The 18295-nt window shown below is 40.4% G+C and overlaps 1 protein-coding gene across 1 annotated transcript in view; it reads left to right on the top strand.

The window, feature by feature from the left end:
* adgrv1 (adhesion G protein-coupled receptor V1) overlaps positions 1 to 18295 on the top strand; it is a 469843-nt gene that overhangs the window by 393438 nt on the left and 58110 nt on the right. The window contains exon 91 of the mRNA XM_061897509.1: positions 16749 to 16906. Within this exon, the coding sequence (XP_061753493.1) occupies positions 16749 to 16906 (158 nt within the window). The remainder of the gene's footprint in view (positions 1 to 16748; positions 16907 to 18295) is intronic.

Raw genomic sequence — 18295 nt, 5'->3', positions numbered from 1 at the left:
GGAATTTGGCACATGCTCCCCATAAGAGAGCATGAGGAGGTTGAGGTGGGCATGGTTGTTGGGGGCGGGGTTCAGGAGGGAGCTAGCGGGGGGAAGAGTTAGTGCTGCAAGGGGTTCTGGGTATTTGTTCTGTTGTGTTACGGTGCATATGTTCTCCCGAAATGTGTTCGTTATTCTTGTTTGGTGTGGGTTCACAGTGTGGCGCATATTTGTAACAGTGTTAAAGTTGTTTATACGGCCGCCCTCAGTGTGACCTGTATGGCTGTTGACCAAGTATGCGTTGCATTCACTTGTCTGTGTGAAAAGCCGTAGTTATTATGTGATTGGGCCGGCACGAAAAGGCAGTGCCTTTAAGGTTTATTGGCGCTCTGGACTTCTCCCGACGGCGTTTTAAAAAGTCATAAATTTAACTTTTTAGAAAAGATACCGATAATTTTTGATATTACATTTTAAAGCATTTATCCGCCGATAATATCGGCAGTCCGATATTATCGGACATCTCTATTGGTTATGGTTTGAATTCATATCCAACAATTTTGACAACGACTTTTTACTGTGAGTTTCGTTTTTTATTGATTTCTGCTGGTGGTGTGCCTCCGGATATTTTTCAACGCCAAAAATGTGCCTTGTTCTCAAAAACTGTATAAAAACACTGGTATTGACCAGTGGTTCTCAACCTTTTTTCAGTGATGTTCCCCCTGTGAAAATGTTTTTAATTCAAGTACCCCCTAATCAGAGCAAAGCATTTTGGGTTGAAAAAAAGAGATAAAAAAGTAAAATACAGCACTCTGTCATCAGTTTCTGATTTATTAAATTGTATAACAGTGCAAAATATTGCTCATTTGTAGTGGTGTTTCTTGAACTATTTAGAAAAAAATATATAAAAATAACTAAATACTTGTTGAAAAATAAACAAATGATTCAATGATAAATAAAGATTTCTACACATAGAAGTAATCATCAACTTAAAGTGCCCTCTTTGGGGATTGTAATAGAGATCCATCTGGATTCATGAACTTACAGTAGGGCAAAAAAGTATTTAGTCAGCCACCGATTGTGCAAGTTCTCCCACTTAAAATGATGACAGAGGTCTGTAATTTTCATCATAGGTACACTTCAACTGTGAGAGACAGAATGTGAAAAAAAATCCAGGAATTCACATTGTAGGAATTTTAAAGAATTTATTTGTAAATTATGGTGGAAAATAAGTATTTGGTCAACCATTCAAAGCTCTCACTGATGGAAGGAGGTTTTGGCTCAAAATCTCACGATACATGGCCCCATTCATTCTTTCCTTAACACGGATCCATCGTCCTGTCCCCTTAGCAGAAAAATAACCCCAAAAGCATGATGTTTCCACCCCCATGCTTCACAGTAGGTGTGGTGTACTTGGGATGCAACTCAGTATTCTTCTTCCTCCAAACACGACGAGTTGAGTTTATACCAAAAAGTTCTATTTTGGTTTCATCTGACCACATGACATTCTCCCAATCCTCTGCTGTATCATCCATGTATCCATTTTGGTATAAACTCAACTTGTCGTGTTTGGAGGAAGAAGAATACTGAGTTGCATTCCAAGAACACCACACCTACTGCGAAGCATGGGGGTGGAAACATCATGCTTTGGGGCTGTTTTTCTGCTAAGGGGACAGGACGATTGATCCGTGTTAAGGAAAGAATGAATGGGGCCATGTATCGTGCGATTTTGAGCCAAAACCACCTTTCATCAGCGAGAGCTTTGAATGGTTGACCAAATACTTATTTTCCACCATCACTACAATGTGAATTCCTGGATTTTTTTTTTCACATTCTCTGTTTCACAGATGAAGTGTACCTATGATGAAAATTACAGACCTCTGTCATCATTTTAAGTGGGAGAACTTGCACAATCGGTGGCTGACTAAATACTTTTTTGCCCCTCTGTAATTGTAAACATTTTTTTCACAAAAAAAGAAATCTTTAACATCAATATTAATGGAACATGTCCACAAAAATCTTGCAAAATATTGCATTGTTGCATTTCTTTACACAGTTTATGAACTTACATTCACATTTTGTTGAAGTATTATTCAATAAATGTATTTCTAAAGGATTTTTGAATTGTTGCTATTTTTAGAATATTAAAAAAAAAATCTCACATACCCCTTGGCATACCTTCAAGTACCCCCAGGGGTACGAGTACCCCCATTTGAGAACCACTGGCATAGACAGTTGATAAGGGATGTCAGGAGGCCGTGGCCTTTTGGCCTATTTTGGCGCTGATATAACCTGTTTTGTTTCTTTGAAGCAAACACCTGATGTGGTGACATCATGTGGGGCGACGGGCTCGTCCAATCCAACCAATGAACCAAAGAGTGAGTCACGGAGTTGCCAGCGTCTCTTGACACACAAATTACCGGCAAAACAAACCAGGAAAGCAAACTGAAAGCAAGCAAACACAGTTCGGCTGTGTTTGTGCGAGCTATAAATAAGCCTGTTAACGCTTTGTGTAGAAAGAATCTTAATCCTTAAACACAAACAGATGACATCATTTGGAAAAAGCATGCCCAATGCCAATTCATATAAACATCAACTACAAGTGCAGGTGACTCCTTATGTGTGGAGTACAAGCGAAAATAAAGATTGGGCCCTGGACTCTAAAATTAGCCAGTGGACTTTAGGCGCGGCTGTTATCCTTGTGCACGCCAGCTTCCTGTTAGTAGCCTTGAGACAGTGCCTGCATAGACGTGACATTTTCAGGATACAGAGGAGTTTTCACTTTCTCCCAAGAGTTATTTTGCCTTCCTCTTTTGCGAGAAAGAGGCAGCATTCATGGAAATATGACCCATTCCTCTAACTCAGACCTTCTACATCTGGGGTCGGGAACCTTTTTGGCTGAGAGAGCCCATCCATCCATCCATCCATTTTCTACCGCTTATTCCCTTTCGGGGTCGCGGGGGACGCTGGCGCCTATCTCAGCTACAATCGGGCGGAAGGCGGGGTACACCCTGGACAAGTCGCCACCTCATCGCAGGGCCAACACAGATAGACAGACAACATTCACACTCACATTCACACACTAGGGCCAATTTAGTGTTGCCAATCAACCTATCCCCAGGTGCATGTCTTTGGAAGTGGGAGGAAGCCGGAGTACCCGGAGGGAACCCAAGCATTCACGGGGAGAACATGCAAACTCCACACAGAAAGATCCCGAGCCTGGATTTGAACCCAGGACTGCAGGAACTTCGTATTGTGAGGCAGACGCACTAACCCCTCTGTCACCGTGAAGCCCGCTGAGAGAGCCAAGAATCCAAATATTTTTTAAATGTATTTCCGTAAGAGCCATGTAATATTTTTTTCAACACTGAACACAACTAAACGCGTGCATTTTTAAGTAAGACCAACATTTGTAAAGTATAACAGGTCTCCTATTTTTTTGTAATAACATTGTTATTCTGAAGCTAACTGTGGAGGGGGCGTGGCCTGCGGGCCTGCAGCGAAGCGGGGTGTGTCAGGACCGTAGATGGCCCACCTGGGCCTTGTTATCCAATCACCTGTCGCTCTGTTATAAGCAGCAGCAAGGAAGAGAGACGGGGTTGGCCAGGTGGGCCTTCAGAGTTTGCACTGGCTCCCTGTTCATTTTAGAATTGATTTTAAAACATTGCTGTTTGTTTTTAAATCTTTACATGGACTGGCACCTCAATATATCTCGGACCTTATGCAAATTTACATTCCTGCGTGTGCTCTGAGGTCCGAGAGCCAGTTCCAGCTCATGGTGCCCAAGACCAGACTTAAGACCAGGGGAGACAGGGTCTTCTCTGTGGTCGGCCCTAAGCTCTGGAACACTCTGCCCCTCCATGTTCAAACTGCTTCCACAGTGGAGTGTTTTAAGTCTCGTCTTAAGACCCACTTTTATTCTTTGGCTTTTAACACTACGTGAGTTGTGTGGTCCTCTGTTGTCCTCTGTGTTTTTTACACACTTTGATTTTTATTTTACTGTTTTAATTGATTTTACCCTTTAAAATAGTTTTTAATCATATTTGTTTTTATATTGTTTTTATTGGTTTTATATTTATTTATTTTTTGTTTTTATTCAGTCATTGGTGGAGCATAATATATATATACTTTTTTTATTTTATTTTATTTATTTATTTATTTATTTTTACAATTGTTTTTAACATGGCTGTGCAGCACTTTGGAAACGTTATTGTTGTTTAAATGTGCTATATACTGTATATATAAAGTGGATTGGATTGGATTGGGGTTGGGGCTGGAGCCAGAGCGCGAGCGAGAAGGAAAGAGAAAAAGACAATTGCTGGAAAGCAACTGAGTATTAAGATCCGTACTCCGATCTTCCCATATTATGGTTTATTGTTGCATTTTTGTATCACCCTGTTAGTCGTCTTTATTTCCTGTTTAGTCCGTCACCATGGTAGCTCATTATTTCACCTGCTACAATCACGGTCCCTGCACACCTGTCACTGTTGATTACATCCTTATTTAAGCTTGCCTTTTCTGTTCACTCATTCTCGGATCCTAAATGGCCCACACGCAACAGTGACGGCTCTCATCATTCTTAGTATGTATTTTCTCGCTAGCTCTTACGCTAAGCCACTTTATATTCCAGCTTTCACGCTGAATGTTTTTGTTTACTCTTTTGTGTCCTCGTGCCAAGTTTTAGTTTTCCTTGTGTTTATCCTAGCTTTCACGCTAGCGTCTTTTGTTTGCCTTTTCTCTCTACACCAGTGTTTTTGTTCTTAGCCTTTTTGTTATTAAATAAACACCTTATATCTTACCTTTGCTGTGTTCTGCTTCGACGCATCCACGGGAAAACAACACCGGCATTACCATGCCGAAGAAGAGTCTTAACACTGAGAGTCTTATTTAAAAATAAAACAATATTTAAACCTTGAAACAGGCTCTCATGTCGGTGCTTAGTGGTCTACAGAGCCCGCAGGATTGCAAGCCCCACATTAACCAATAATAAATAAATAACGTCTTACCATTATGCAACTTCTTCAACAGGTGCAGTAGAAAATGAATAAGATGGATTAAAAATGAATGTTTTATACTTTGAACGTTATTTTTAACACTGTGATTACAAGTGGAATTATTCATTACTTATCGTGTTAAGCAATGTCAGCTCAGATTTATCCGAGAGCCAGATGCAGTCATCAAAAGAGCCACATCTGGCTCTAGAGCCATAGGTTCCCTACCCCTGTTCTACATAGTGATATCCAACACCGCTGATTTTCTTACCGGGTAAAATTGTATCATCGATACTAGGGTTGTACGGTATGCCGGTATTAGTATACAAACCTTGTTTCCATACGAGTTGGGAAATTGTGTTAGATGTAAATATAAACGGAATACAATGATTTGCAAATCCTTTTCTACCCATATTCAATTGAATGCGCTACAAAGACATCATATTTGATGTTCAAACTCATAAACTTTATTTTTTTTTGCAAATAATAATTAACTTAGAATTTCATGGCTGCAACATGTGCCAAAGTAGTTGGGAAAGGGCATGTTCACCACTGTGTTACATCACCCTTTCTTTTAACAACACTCAATAAACCTTTGGGAACTGAGGAGAGACATTTTTGAAGCTTTTCAGGTAGAATTCTTTCCCATTCTTGTTTTATGTACATCTTAAGTTGTTCAACAGTCCGGGGTCTCCGTTGTGGCATTTTAGGCTTCATAATGCGGCAGGTCTGGACTACAGGCAAGCCAGTCTAGTACCCGCACTCTTTTACTATAAAGCCACGCTGTTGTAACAAGTGACCTGGCATTGTCTTGCTGAAATAAGCAGGGGCGTCCATGATTACGTTGCTTGAATGGCAACATATGTTACTCCAAAACCTGTATGTACCTTTCAGCATTAATGGTGCCTTCACAGATGTGTAAGTTACCCATGCCTTGGCCACTAGTACACCCCCATACCATCACAGATGCTGGCTTTTCAACTTTGCACCTAAAACAGTCCTGATGGTTCCTTTCCTCTTTGGTCTGGAGGACACGACGTTCACGGTTTCCAAAAAAACATTTGAAATGTAGACTTGTCAGACCACAGAACACTTTTCCACTTTGCATCAGTCCATCTTAGCTGAGCTCGGGCCCAGAGAAGCTGGCGGCGTTTCTGGGTATCGTTGATAAATGGCTTTGGCTTTGCACAGTAGAGTTTTAACTTGCACTTACAGATGTAGCGACCAACTGTAATTACTGACAGTGGTTTTATGAAGTGTTCCTGAACCCATGTGGTGATATCCTTTACACAATGACGTCGGTTTTTGATGCAGTACCGCTTGAGGGCTCAAAGGTCCGTAATATCCTCGCTTACGCATTTGTTCACATAGTGGTGACCGTTTCCCAATCCTTGTTTGTGAATGACTGAGCATTTCATGGAAGCTGCTTTTATACCCAATCATGGCACACACCTGTTCCCAATTAGCCTGCACACCGTGGGATGTTCTAAATAAGTGTTTGAGGAGAATTCCGCAACTTTATCAGTATTTATTGCCATTTTTCCCAACTTATTTGTCACGTGTTGCTGGCATCAAATTATAAAGTTAATGATTATTTGCAAAAAAAAAAAAAAAGTTGATCAGTTTGAACATCAAATATGTTGTCTTTGTAGCATATTCCACTGAATATGGGTTGAAAAGGATTTGCAAATCATTGTATTGCGTTTATATTTACATCTTACACAATTTCCCAACTCATATGGAAACGGGGTTTGTAGTACCGCGATACTAATGAATTCTATCCGGTACTATACCGCCTCTGAAAAGTATCGATCCTCCGCCCCCGTCGTCGTCACGTTGTGTCATTTCTGGTTTACGTGCAGAGGAGCATGTTCGGCAGCTCACAATCACAGAGTACTTACAAGCAGACACAGTGTGTAGACAGAAAAGGGAGAACGGACGCATTTTGGCTTAAAAACTAACGATAAAGGTGTAGTTATAACGCTGAAACGTCCTCAGGAAGAGGTGTTTTAAGACATGGCTCGCTTGCTAAGACCGCAGATGTGGGGACATTTACAAACTCTTTCCGTGTAAATAACTAATTTCACAATTTATATACCTGCGACTTATAGTCCGGGTCGTCTAATAAATGTAAATATAATATTTTTCGTGTAAAATTTTGTTGGTGCGGCTTAAATAATGGTGCGGAAAATACGGTAGCTGCTAGCCCGCTTTTTAGTTGGGGGTACTAAAAATAAATAGTGTCAGTTAAAGGGCACTGGCGTTTGTAATCAGCATTGAAAGGCATTGATCAGCAATGGTGATTACATACTTTTCAAGAAAATCGGGCCGATAAACTGATCAGTTACTGATTAATCAGCACGTCCTTAATTTTCTGGTGTGTATCCAATGAAGTGGACAAGTGTAGATGACATACCCAGTCTAGTACTATCGTGATTTTGTTCGATACAAATAGGAGTTGGAATTTTTTCTTGAGATTTTATCAGGTAGTTTTGAGAATCAACCTACTATCATACAACAAGCAGGGTTAGTAGTATTTTTTATTATATTCAACATTTTTTTCTTCCACTATCATTGAAAGTTATGGATTGAAGCCTCCTTAAAGTGGTATAACTAGCTGAAACCTTCTGGCCGTGTCCTTGAAAGCACTGCAGTTGTTGTTTTTTTTAGGTGTGCAAACAACCCTTGCTATTTCCTTCAAGTACATGACTGTTGTTTTGTTTGATCGGCCGTTTTACTGCCGTGTTTCAGGCACTATTTGGAAACAATTAAGGTTTGTAAATAAACATTTACAGAATATTTCTCTGTAAATAACAAATTTCACAACGTATACATCTGTAGCTTTTATTCCGGTTCGTCGAATAAATGTAATGATATTATTTTTCGGCTAAAATTTAGTGGGTGCGGCTTGAATACTGGTGCGGAAAATACGGTAACTGCTAGTCGCTTGTCAGCCGGGGGTACTAAAAATAAATAGTATCAGCTAAATGGTACTGGTGTTTGTAATCGGCATTAAAAGGCATTAATCAGTAATGGCGATTACATACTTTTCACGAAAATCGGGCCGATAAACTGATCAGTTACTGATTAATCGGCACGTTCTTAATTTTCTGGTGTGTATCCAATGACGTGGACAAGAGTAGATTAGATACCCAGTCTAGTATGATCGTGATTTTGTTGGATACAAATAGGAGTTGGACATTTTTCTTGGGATTTAACAGGTAGTTTTGAGAATTGACTAACTATCATACCACATGCATACCTTGGTCCAATGCATACTGCAGACTTAGTAGTATTTTTCATTATATTCAACATTTTTTTTTACACTATCATTGAAAGTAATGGATTGAAGCCTCCTTAAAGTGGTATAACGAGCTGAAACCTTCTGGCCGTGTCCTTGAAAGCACTGCAGTTGTTGTTTTTTTTAGGTGTGCAAACAACCCTCACTATTTCCTTCAAGTACATGACTGTTGTTTTGTTCGATCGGCCGTTTTACTGCCGTGTTTCAGGCACTATTTGGAAACAATTAAGGTTTGAAAATAAACATTTACAGAATATTTTTTGTAAATAACTAATTTCACTACGTATATATCTGTAGCTTTTATTCCGGTTCGTCGAATAAATGTAAAGATATAATTTTTCGTGTAAAATTTTGTGGGTGCGGCTTAAATACTGGTGCGGAAAATACAGTAGCTGCTAGCCCGCTTGTCAGCCGGGGGTACTAAAAATAAATAGTGTCAGCTAAAGGCACTGGTGTTTGTAATCGGCATTAAAAGGCATTAATCAGCAATGGCGATTACATACTTTTCACAAAAATCGGGCCGATAAACTGATCAGTTACTGATTAATCGGCACGTCCTTAATTTTCTGGTGTGTATCCGAGTGTGTAACGAGCTGAAACCTTCTGGCCGTGTCCTTGAAAGCACTGCAGTTGTTGTTTTTTTTAGGTTGCAAACAACCCTTGCTATTTCCTTCAAGTACATGACTGTTGTTTTGTTTGATCGGCCGTTTTACTGCCGTGTTTCAGGCACTATTTGGAAACAATGAAGGTATGTAAATAAACATTTACAGAATATTTCTCTGTAAATAACTACTTCCACAACGTGTAGACCTGTAGCGTTTTGTCCGGTTCGGCGAATAAATGTAATGATATTATTTTTTTATCTAAAATTTAGTTAGTGCGGTTTAAATACTGGTGCGGAAAATATGGTAGCTGCTAGCCGCTTGTCAGCCGGGGGTACTAAAAATAGATAGTTTCAGCTAAATGGTATTGGTGTTTGTAATCGGCATTGAAAGGCATTAATCAGCAATGGCAATGACATACTTTTCACGAAAATCGGGCCGATAAACTGATCAGTTACTGATCGATCGGCTAGTTCTTAATTTTCTGGTGTGTATCCAATGACGTGGACAAGAGTAGATGACATAACCTGTCTAGTACAATCGTGATTTTGTTGGATACAAATAGGAGTTGAACATTTTTCTTGGGATTTAACAGGTAGTTTTGAGAGTTAACCTACTATCATACAACAAGCATACCTTGGTCCGATATATACTGCAGGCTTAGTAGTACTTTTCATTATATTCAACATTTTTTCTTACACTATCATTGAAAGTTATGCATTGAAGCCTCCTTAAAGTGATATAACGAGCTGAAACCTTCTGGCCGTGTCCTTGAAAGCACTATAGTTGTTTTTTTTTTTAAGTGTGCAAACAACCCTTGCTATTTCCTTCAAGTACATGACTGTTGTTTTGTTTCATCAGCCGTTTTACTGCCGTGTTTCAGGCCCTATTTGGAAACAATTAAGGTATGTAAATAAACATTTACTGAATATTTCTCTGTAAATAACTAATTTCACTACGTATATATCTGTAGCTTTTATTCCGGTTTGGCGAATAAATATAAATATATTATTTTTCGTCTAAAATTTAGTGGGTGCGGCTTAAATATGGTGCGGAAAATACGGTAGCTGCTAGCCGCTTGTCAGCCGGGGGTAGGTACTAAAAATAAATAGTATCAGCTAAATGGTACTGGTGTTTGTAATCGGCATTAAAAGGCATTAATCAGCAATGGCGATTACATACTTTTCACGAAAACCGGGCCAATAAACTGATCAGTTACTGATCGATCGGCTAGTTCTTAATTTTCTGGTGTGTATCCAATGACGTGGACAAGAGTAGATTAGATACCCAGTCTAGTACGATCGTGATTTTGTTAGATACAAATAGGAGTTGGACATTTTTCTTGGGATTTAACAGGTAGTTTTGAGAATTGACTAACTATCATACAACATGCATACCTTTGTCCAATACATACGGCAGGCTTAGTAGTATTTTTCATTATATTCAACATTTTTTCTTCCACTATCATTGAAAGTTATGGATTGAAGTCTCCTTAAAGTGATATAACGATCTGAAGCCTTCTGGCCGTGCCCTTGAAAGCACTACAGTTGTTGTTTGTTTTAAGGTGTGCAAACAACCCTTGCTATTTCCTTCAAGTACATGACTGTTGTTTTGTTTGATCGGCCGTTTTACTGCCGTGTTTCAGGCACTATTCGGAAACAATGAAGGTATGTAAATAAACATTTACAGAATATTTCTCTGTAAATAACTACTTCCACAACGTGTAGACCTGTAGCGTTTTGTCCGGTTCGGCGAATAAATGTAATGATATTATTTTTTTATCTAAAATTTAGTTGGTGCGGTTTAAATACTGGTGCGGAAAATATGGTAGCTGCTAGCCGCTTGTCAGCCGGGGGTACTAAAAATAGATAGTTTCAGCTAAATGGTACTGGTGTTTGTAATCGGCATTGAAAGGCATTAATCAGCAATGGCAATGACATACTTTTCACGAAAATCGGGCCGATAAACTGATCAGTTACTGATTTATCGGCTAGTTCTTAATTTTCTGGTGTGTATCCAATGACGTGGACAAGAGTAGATGACATAACCTGTCTAGTACAATCGTGATTTTGTTGGATACAAATAGGAGTTGAACATTTTTCTTGGGATTTAACAGGTAGTTTTGAGAGTTAACCTACTATCATACAACAAGCATACCTTGGTCCGATATATACTGCAGGCTTAGTAGTACTTTTCATTATATTCAACATTTTTTTTTACACTATCATTGAAAGTTATGGATTGAAGCCTCCTTAAAGTGGTATCACGAGCTGAAACATTCTGGCCGTGTCTTTGAAAGCACTACAGTTGTTTTTTTTAGGTGTGCAAACAACCCTTGCTATTTCCTTCAAGTACATGACTGTAGTTTTGTTTGATCGGCCGTTTTACTGCCGTGTTTCAGGCACTATTTGGAAACAATTAAGGTTTGTAAATAAACATTTACTGAATATTTCTCTGTAAATAACTAATTTCACAACGTATATATCTGTAGCTTTTATTCCGGTTCGTCGAATAAATGTAATGATATTATTTTTCGTCTAAAATTTAGTGGGTGCGGCTTAAATACTGGTGCGGAAAATACGGTAGCTGCTAGCCGCTTGTCAGCCGGGGGTAGGTACTAAAAATAAATAGTATCAGCTAAATGGTACTGGTGTTTGTAATCGGCATTAAAAGGCATTAATCAGCAAGGGCGATTACATACTTTTCACGAAAATCGGGCCGATAAACTGATCAGTTACTGATTAATCGGCACGTCCTTAATTTTCTGGTGTGTATCCGAGTGTGTAACGAGCTGAAACCTTCTGGCCGTGTCCTTGAAAGCACTGCAGTTGTTGTTTTTTTTAGGTGTGCAAACAACCCTTGCTATTTCCTTCAAGTACATCCTCCACCCATAAGGGAATGTTGTTGACTTATGAGGTCAGGATTTCCTCCGATTTCCTTTTTCTTGTGAGATTTTCAGTACAGTAAGCTCTCATCCATCCCCTCACAAGGCCGCAAGAGCACAAATATCTATATTCCATGTTGTTGACACACTCTCACCAGTCCATCCGTGTGATGCAATGGTCTATTTGGCATACTTCATGCCGTGTTATGGCTTCTCCCGGCCCAATTAGTTCACTGCACAACGGACTCGAGCCTGGAGTCCCATCTGGATGTTTTACTCCCACCCAACTTGAAAGCTGAAAGGAGCAAAGTCACATGAGTGTTTTGGTGATTGCTCGGTGCCTACAGAGCGGTAATAGGAGCCACTTTCTCAGGTGGCGACGGGGAGCTGGGAAAGAGATGCTGTGAAACAGTTTAGACTTTGAAAACAGACACCAAAACAACTTTAAGAAACAACCAGCAAAATACACAACTATGGAGAACATTTTGTGACTATCCATGCGTTGAACTCTTAAAGGGAAACTGTACTTTTAAGGGGAATTTTGCCTATCATTCACAATCCTTATATAACACAAGAATACTTAGGTTTTTCTTTTTTTTTGCATTCTACCTGATAAATAAACACAAGAAAAAGTCAGCTAGCGATGGATCCAATAGGTGTCGCTCTATTTTGCTTATAAAGCACTTTAAAAACGTTCCCAAAACCTCCAAAATTTTATATACAAACTGTTAGTATAATCACTACATTGCCTAAAGTATTTGGCCACCTGCCTTGACTCACATGTCCGCCCTGAGATCGGTAGGTTGTGAGTTCAAACCCCGGCCGAGTCTTACCAAAGACTATAAAAATGGGACCCGTTACCGCCCTGCTTGACACTCCGCATCAAAGGTTGGAATTGGGGGTTAAATCACCAAAAATGATTCCCGGGCGCGGCCACCGCTGCTGCTCACTGCTCCCCTCACCTCCCTGGTGGTGATCAAGAGTGATGGGTCAAATGCAGAGAATATTTTCGCCACACCTCGTGTGTGTGACATTCATTGGTACTTTAACACAGTGGTCCCGAACCGTTTTGTATCCACGGACCGGTCAACGCTTAATAATTTGTCCCGCGGCCCGGGGGGGGGTGTCCTTTTTTTTCTTTTTTTTTTTTTGTCTTCTTTGTCATGAAAAAGGGACGTTTTTGTCATGAAAAAGGGAGATTTTTGTGGTTGGTGCACTATTTGTAAGTGTATATTGTGTTTTTTATGTTGATTTAATAAAACAATTTTTTTATTTTTTTATTTGTATTTATTTTTTTTTTTTTATAAAAAATTCTTCTGCGGCCCGGTGCCAATCGGGTCACGGCCCAGTACCACTGCTTTAACATATGAACTTGAAGTTCCATCCCATTCCTAACCCATAGGGTTCAATATGATATCAGTCCATCTTTTCCAGCTATTACAGCTTCAACTCTTCTGGGAAGGCTGTCCACAAGGTTGCGGAGTGTGTTTGTAGGAATTTTCCACTATTCTTCCAAAAGCGCATTGGTGAGGTCACACAATGATGTTGGCCTGATTCTCAGTCACCGTTCTAATTCATCCCGAAGGTTTTCTTTTGGGTTCAGGTCAGGACTCTGTGCAGGCCAGTCAAGTTCATCCACACCAGACTCTGTCATCCATGTCTTTATGGACCTTTCTTTGTGCACTGATGCACAGTCATGTTGGAAGAGGAAGGGCCCCGATCCAAACTGTTCCCACAAGGTTGGGAGCTTGGAATTGTCCAAAATGTTTTGCTATCCTGGAGCATTTAAAGTTCCTTTCACTGGAACTAAGGGGCCAAGCCCAACTCCTGAAAAAACAACCCATCCATTTTCCATCGCTTATTCCCTTTTGGGGTTGCGGGGGGCGCTGGCGCCTATCTCAGCTACAATTGGGCAGAAGGCGGAGTACACCCTGGACAAGTCGCCAGCTCATCGCAGGGCCAACACGGATAGACAGACAACATTCACATTCACATTCACACACTAGGGCCAATTTAGTGTTGCCAATCAACCTATCCCCAGGTGCATGTCTTTGGAAGTGGGAGGAAGCCGGAGTACCCGGAGGGAACCCACGCATTCACGGGGAGAACATGCAAACTCCACACAGAAAGATCCCGAGCCTGGATTTGAACCCAGGACTGCAGGAACTTCGTATTGTGAGGCAGACGCACTAACCCCTCTACCACCGTGAAGCCACGACCCCACAAAAAAACAACAACAAAAAAAACAACCCCACAACATAATTCCTCCTCCACCTAATTCCACATTCGGCACAATACAGTCCGAAATGTACCGCTCTCCTGGGAACGTCCAAACCCAGAATATATTTAGGAGCGAGGAGTGAATTTGTTGCAAATGGCGCATCGTGAAGAGACGGTTTAGAAAGCGGCTTGAGAATGGTCTGCTAACCAGGATCCGAGCAACATTTTATTTTTAGACCACAAGGAAGTGTTTTAAATGTATAAAAACATCGTATTATGACCCTTTAAGGTTATGCAAATTAGCACAAGCCTTAAACTGCATAAACCACCCATCACTGCCCATGAAGACTTTTTACTTTATTCCTCCTTTTCCCTTTTTAGGGTTCCAGACAATCTTTCAGCTATTTCCTAAATTGATTATCGTTTACATTTAAATCAGTAGTATGGAAACGGTGCCGGAACCGGTACTTAGAAAATTGAAAACATACAAATATTGTTTGAAAACAATGCAGCCATTACTATGGATACTTTTTTTCTTCTATGAAGGCATTTGGGTTCATTTTCCCTTCTGTAGGAATGGCTATCCTTTTCTTAAAGGGGAACATATCACAATTTCAAAAGGGTTAAAAACAGTAAAAATCAGTTCCCAGTGGCTTGTTTTATTTTTCGAAGATTTTTCAAAATTTTACACCTCCCGGAATATCCCTAAAAAAAGCTTTAAAGTTCTTGATTTTCGCTATTTGCAAAGCGACTGTCCATTTCCCTGTGACGTCATACAGTGCTGCCAATACAAACAACATGGCGGTTACCACAGCAAGATATAGCGACATTAGCTCGGATTCAGACTCGGATTTCAGCGGCTTAAGCGATTCAACAGATTATGCATGTATTGAAACAGATGGTCGGAGTATGGAGGCAGATAGCGAAAAAGAAATTGAAGCTATTGAGCGAATAGCTATTGACGCTATTCGGCCATAGCATGGGTGTACCTAATGAAGTGGCCCATAGCATGGCTGCCTTATTAGCATCGCCAGTAAAATGTGCGAACCAAACGATCAGGACTTTCGCATCTTGTGATACTGGAGCAACTTAAATCCGTCGATTGGTAAGTGTTTGTTTCGCATTATATGTGGGTATCCAGTTTCAAATGTACATACAGCTAGCGTAAATAGCATGTTAGCATCGATTAGCATAGCATTTTAGCATCAATTAGCTGGCAGTCATGCCGTGACCAAATATGTCTGATTAGCACATAAGTCAACAACATCAACAAAACTCACCTTTGTGATTTCGTTGACTTTATCGTTGCAAATGCATCTGCAGGTTATCCATACATCTCTGTGCCATGTCTGTCTTAGCATCGCCGGTAAAATGTGAAGACACTCTGGCAAATTCAATGGGGTCTGGCGGCAGATTTCTTGCCAGTGGTGCAACTTGAATCCCTCCCTGTTAGTGTTGTTACACCCTCCGACAACACACCGACGAGGCATGATGTCTCCAAGGTTCCAAAAAATAGTCGAAAAAACGGAAAATAACAGAGCTGAGACCCGGTGTTTTGTAATGTGAAAATGAATATGGCGGGTGTGTTACCTCGGTGACGTCACATTCTGACGTCATCGCTAAAAGACCGATAAACAGAAAGGCGTTTAATTTGCCAAAATTCACCCACTTAGAGTTCGGAAATCGGTTAAAAAAAAAACATGGTCTTTTTTCTGCAACATCAAGGTATATATTGACGCTTGCTTAGGTTTGGTTATAATGTTCCCCTTTAAGACCAGGGGTCTCCAACACACGGCCCGCGGGCCAATTGCGACCCGTGAGACGTTATTTTGCGGCCCCCACCTTAATATGAAAGTTTAATGTTAGTGCGGCCCCTAAGTTTTATATGAATGGCGCTTGACAGCGTTGTGTTATTTAGGTCCAAAATGGCTCTTTCAACATTCTGGGTTGCCTACCCCTGCATTAGTGGAAAAGCGGCAAGTGAGCGAAAGCGACAGGGACATTGCCATGGAGACCAGGGTTTTCTTACCTGCCTGGCTGCAGTATCACAGCGACACAGGTCCGTCAGTAATAACAGTCCCCGATAACCTGGACCAATTCAAATTGTTATTTGTTATTTTTTATTGTTTAATTTGCATTGCCTCACACGATGAACACTATGACGCCGGATAACACTTCGGGAGCCGTCACTTTTTTGCGCTCACTATCCCGCCGACCGCCGTGTTGCTGTAGGGAGGACAAGCGGAACGACACACATTGCGGAAATAACATTATTCTCCGTGTGTCGGCTGAATACAAATATATTCCACAACCCCAAACGTGTCTTTTTCAAAGCCTGCAGTGAAGAGAAAGGTTAGTGATGAGCAAAGACAATTCCAGGAAAAGTGGGAGATGCAATATTTCTTTATTTGCACAGAGAAAGTTGCGGTGCGCAAGGGATACAATTTGAAACGTCATTATACATCTAGACAAGCTGAGAAGTATGCAACATTTTTTTTTTTTTGAAAATATTTTCTTGCGGCCCAGCCTCACCCAGACTCTGCATCCAGTGGCCCCCAGGTAAAGTTAGTTTGAGACCCCTGCTTAAGACGCACTTCCGACAGAAGCACCTTTATTATTTATTCTTATGCCACTCACACTTTATTTAGTGTGAGTGTCATATTTATTAATTCAAGTTTTGAGTGTGTAATGTGTAAAAAAAGGACCGTCTGTAATGCATCCATGGCTAGTGCCATGGTCCACCACAGTATGACAAGGTACATCTTTCTTTCTAGGTGCTTCATCCCAAACATCTATGCAGCTCTGTGCACGGCCGTGCTGGTCCCTCTAATCTGCCTGGTCGCCGTGCTGGTCGTCTTCATCCACGCCTACCAGGTCTCTCAGCAGTGGAAGGCTTATGATGACGTCTACCGCGGACGCGCAAACAGCACAGGTACACAACAAGTCTCAAATGAATGGGATAAATGAGTGCGTACTTGGTAGAGATGCGCGGATAGACAATTTAATCATCCGCAACCGCATCAAAAAAGTGGGGGCATGTAGCACTATTGCTAAGTGCTAAACAAGAAACACAACTACAAACATAATAAAATCATCGCTTACTGTACAATGTCTTCTCTCACTAGGATGCTGACTGATGGGATGCTTATATCTTCATTTTTAGATGAAGAATTAACCATAATCCTCACAAATGAACATCTTTTCGTGTTTTTCTCGCCATCTCCGGGTATAAATTGGATGTCAAAGTTGACCGACTTCTCGGTTTATGTCCTCAACTTTCTACTATCCAGGTTAGAGGCATGATTTATTATCTACAATTTTTACAAATTTAGTGTTGGCTCTCTGATGAGGTGGCGACTTCTACAGGGTGCATCTAATGGGGCATGTAGCACTATTGCTAAGTGCTAAACAAGAAATACAACTACAAACATAATAAAATCATCACTTACTGTACAATGTCTCCTCTCACTAGGATGCTGACTGATGGGATGCTTATATCTTCACGTTTAGATGAAGAATTAACCGTAATCCTCACAAATGAGGATCTTTTCGTGTCTTACTCGCCATCTCCGGGTATAATTTGGATGTCAAAGTTGACCGACTTCTCGGTTTATGTCCACAACCTTCTACTATCCAGGTTAGAGGCATGATTTATAATCTAGAATGTTTACCAATCTAGTGTTGGCTCTGCGATGAGGTTGTGACTTGTCCAGGGTGCCGCTAATGAGGCATGTAGCAGTATTGCTAAGTGCTAAACAAGAAATATCAATCAATTAATCAACCAATCAATCACTTACTGCAGTGGTCCCCAACCACCGGGGAAGAGAATAATTTTTTATTCATTTAAAAAAAAAAAAAAAAAATTTTTTTTTTTATTTTTTTTTAATAAATCAACATAGAAAACACAATATACACTTACAATTTGTGCACCAACCACAAAAACCTCCCCTTTTCATGACAAAAACGTCCCTTTTTCATGACAAAGAAAAAAAAAAAAAAAGGTTTATGTCCACAACCTTCTACTACCCAGGTGAGAGGCATGATTACTATTGTAGAATGTTTACCAATTGAGTGTTGGCTCTGCGATGAGGTGGCGACTTGTCCAAGGTGCAGCTAATGGGGCATGTAGCAGTATTGTTAAGTGCTAAACAAGAAATACAACTACAAACAACTACAATGTCTGCTCTCTCTAGAATGCCGACTAATGGGATGTTTATATCTTCCCGTTTAGATGAAGAATTAACCATAATCCTCACAAATGAGCATCTTTTCATATCTTTCTCGCCATCTTCGGGTATGAATTGGATGTCAAAGTTGACCA

The sequence above is a fragment of the Nerophis ophidion genome, linkage group LG01 (genome assembly GCF_033978795.1).
Source record: "Nerophis ophidion isolate RoL-2023_Sa linkage group LG01, RoL_Noph_v1.0, whole genome shotgun sequence".
Classification (NCBI taxonomy): domain Eukaryota; kingdom Metazoa; phylum Chordata; class Actinopteri; order Syngnathiformes; family Syngnathidae; genus Nerophis; species Nerophis ophidion.
Note: the sequence above shows the minus strand (reverse complement) of the source record. Positions and strands in the feature narration are given on the sequence as shown.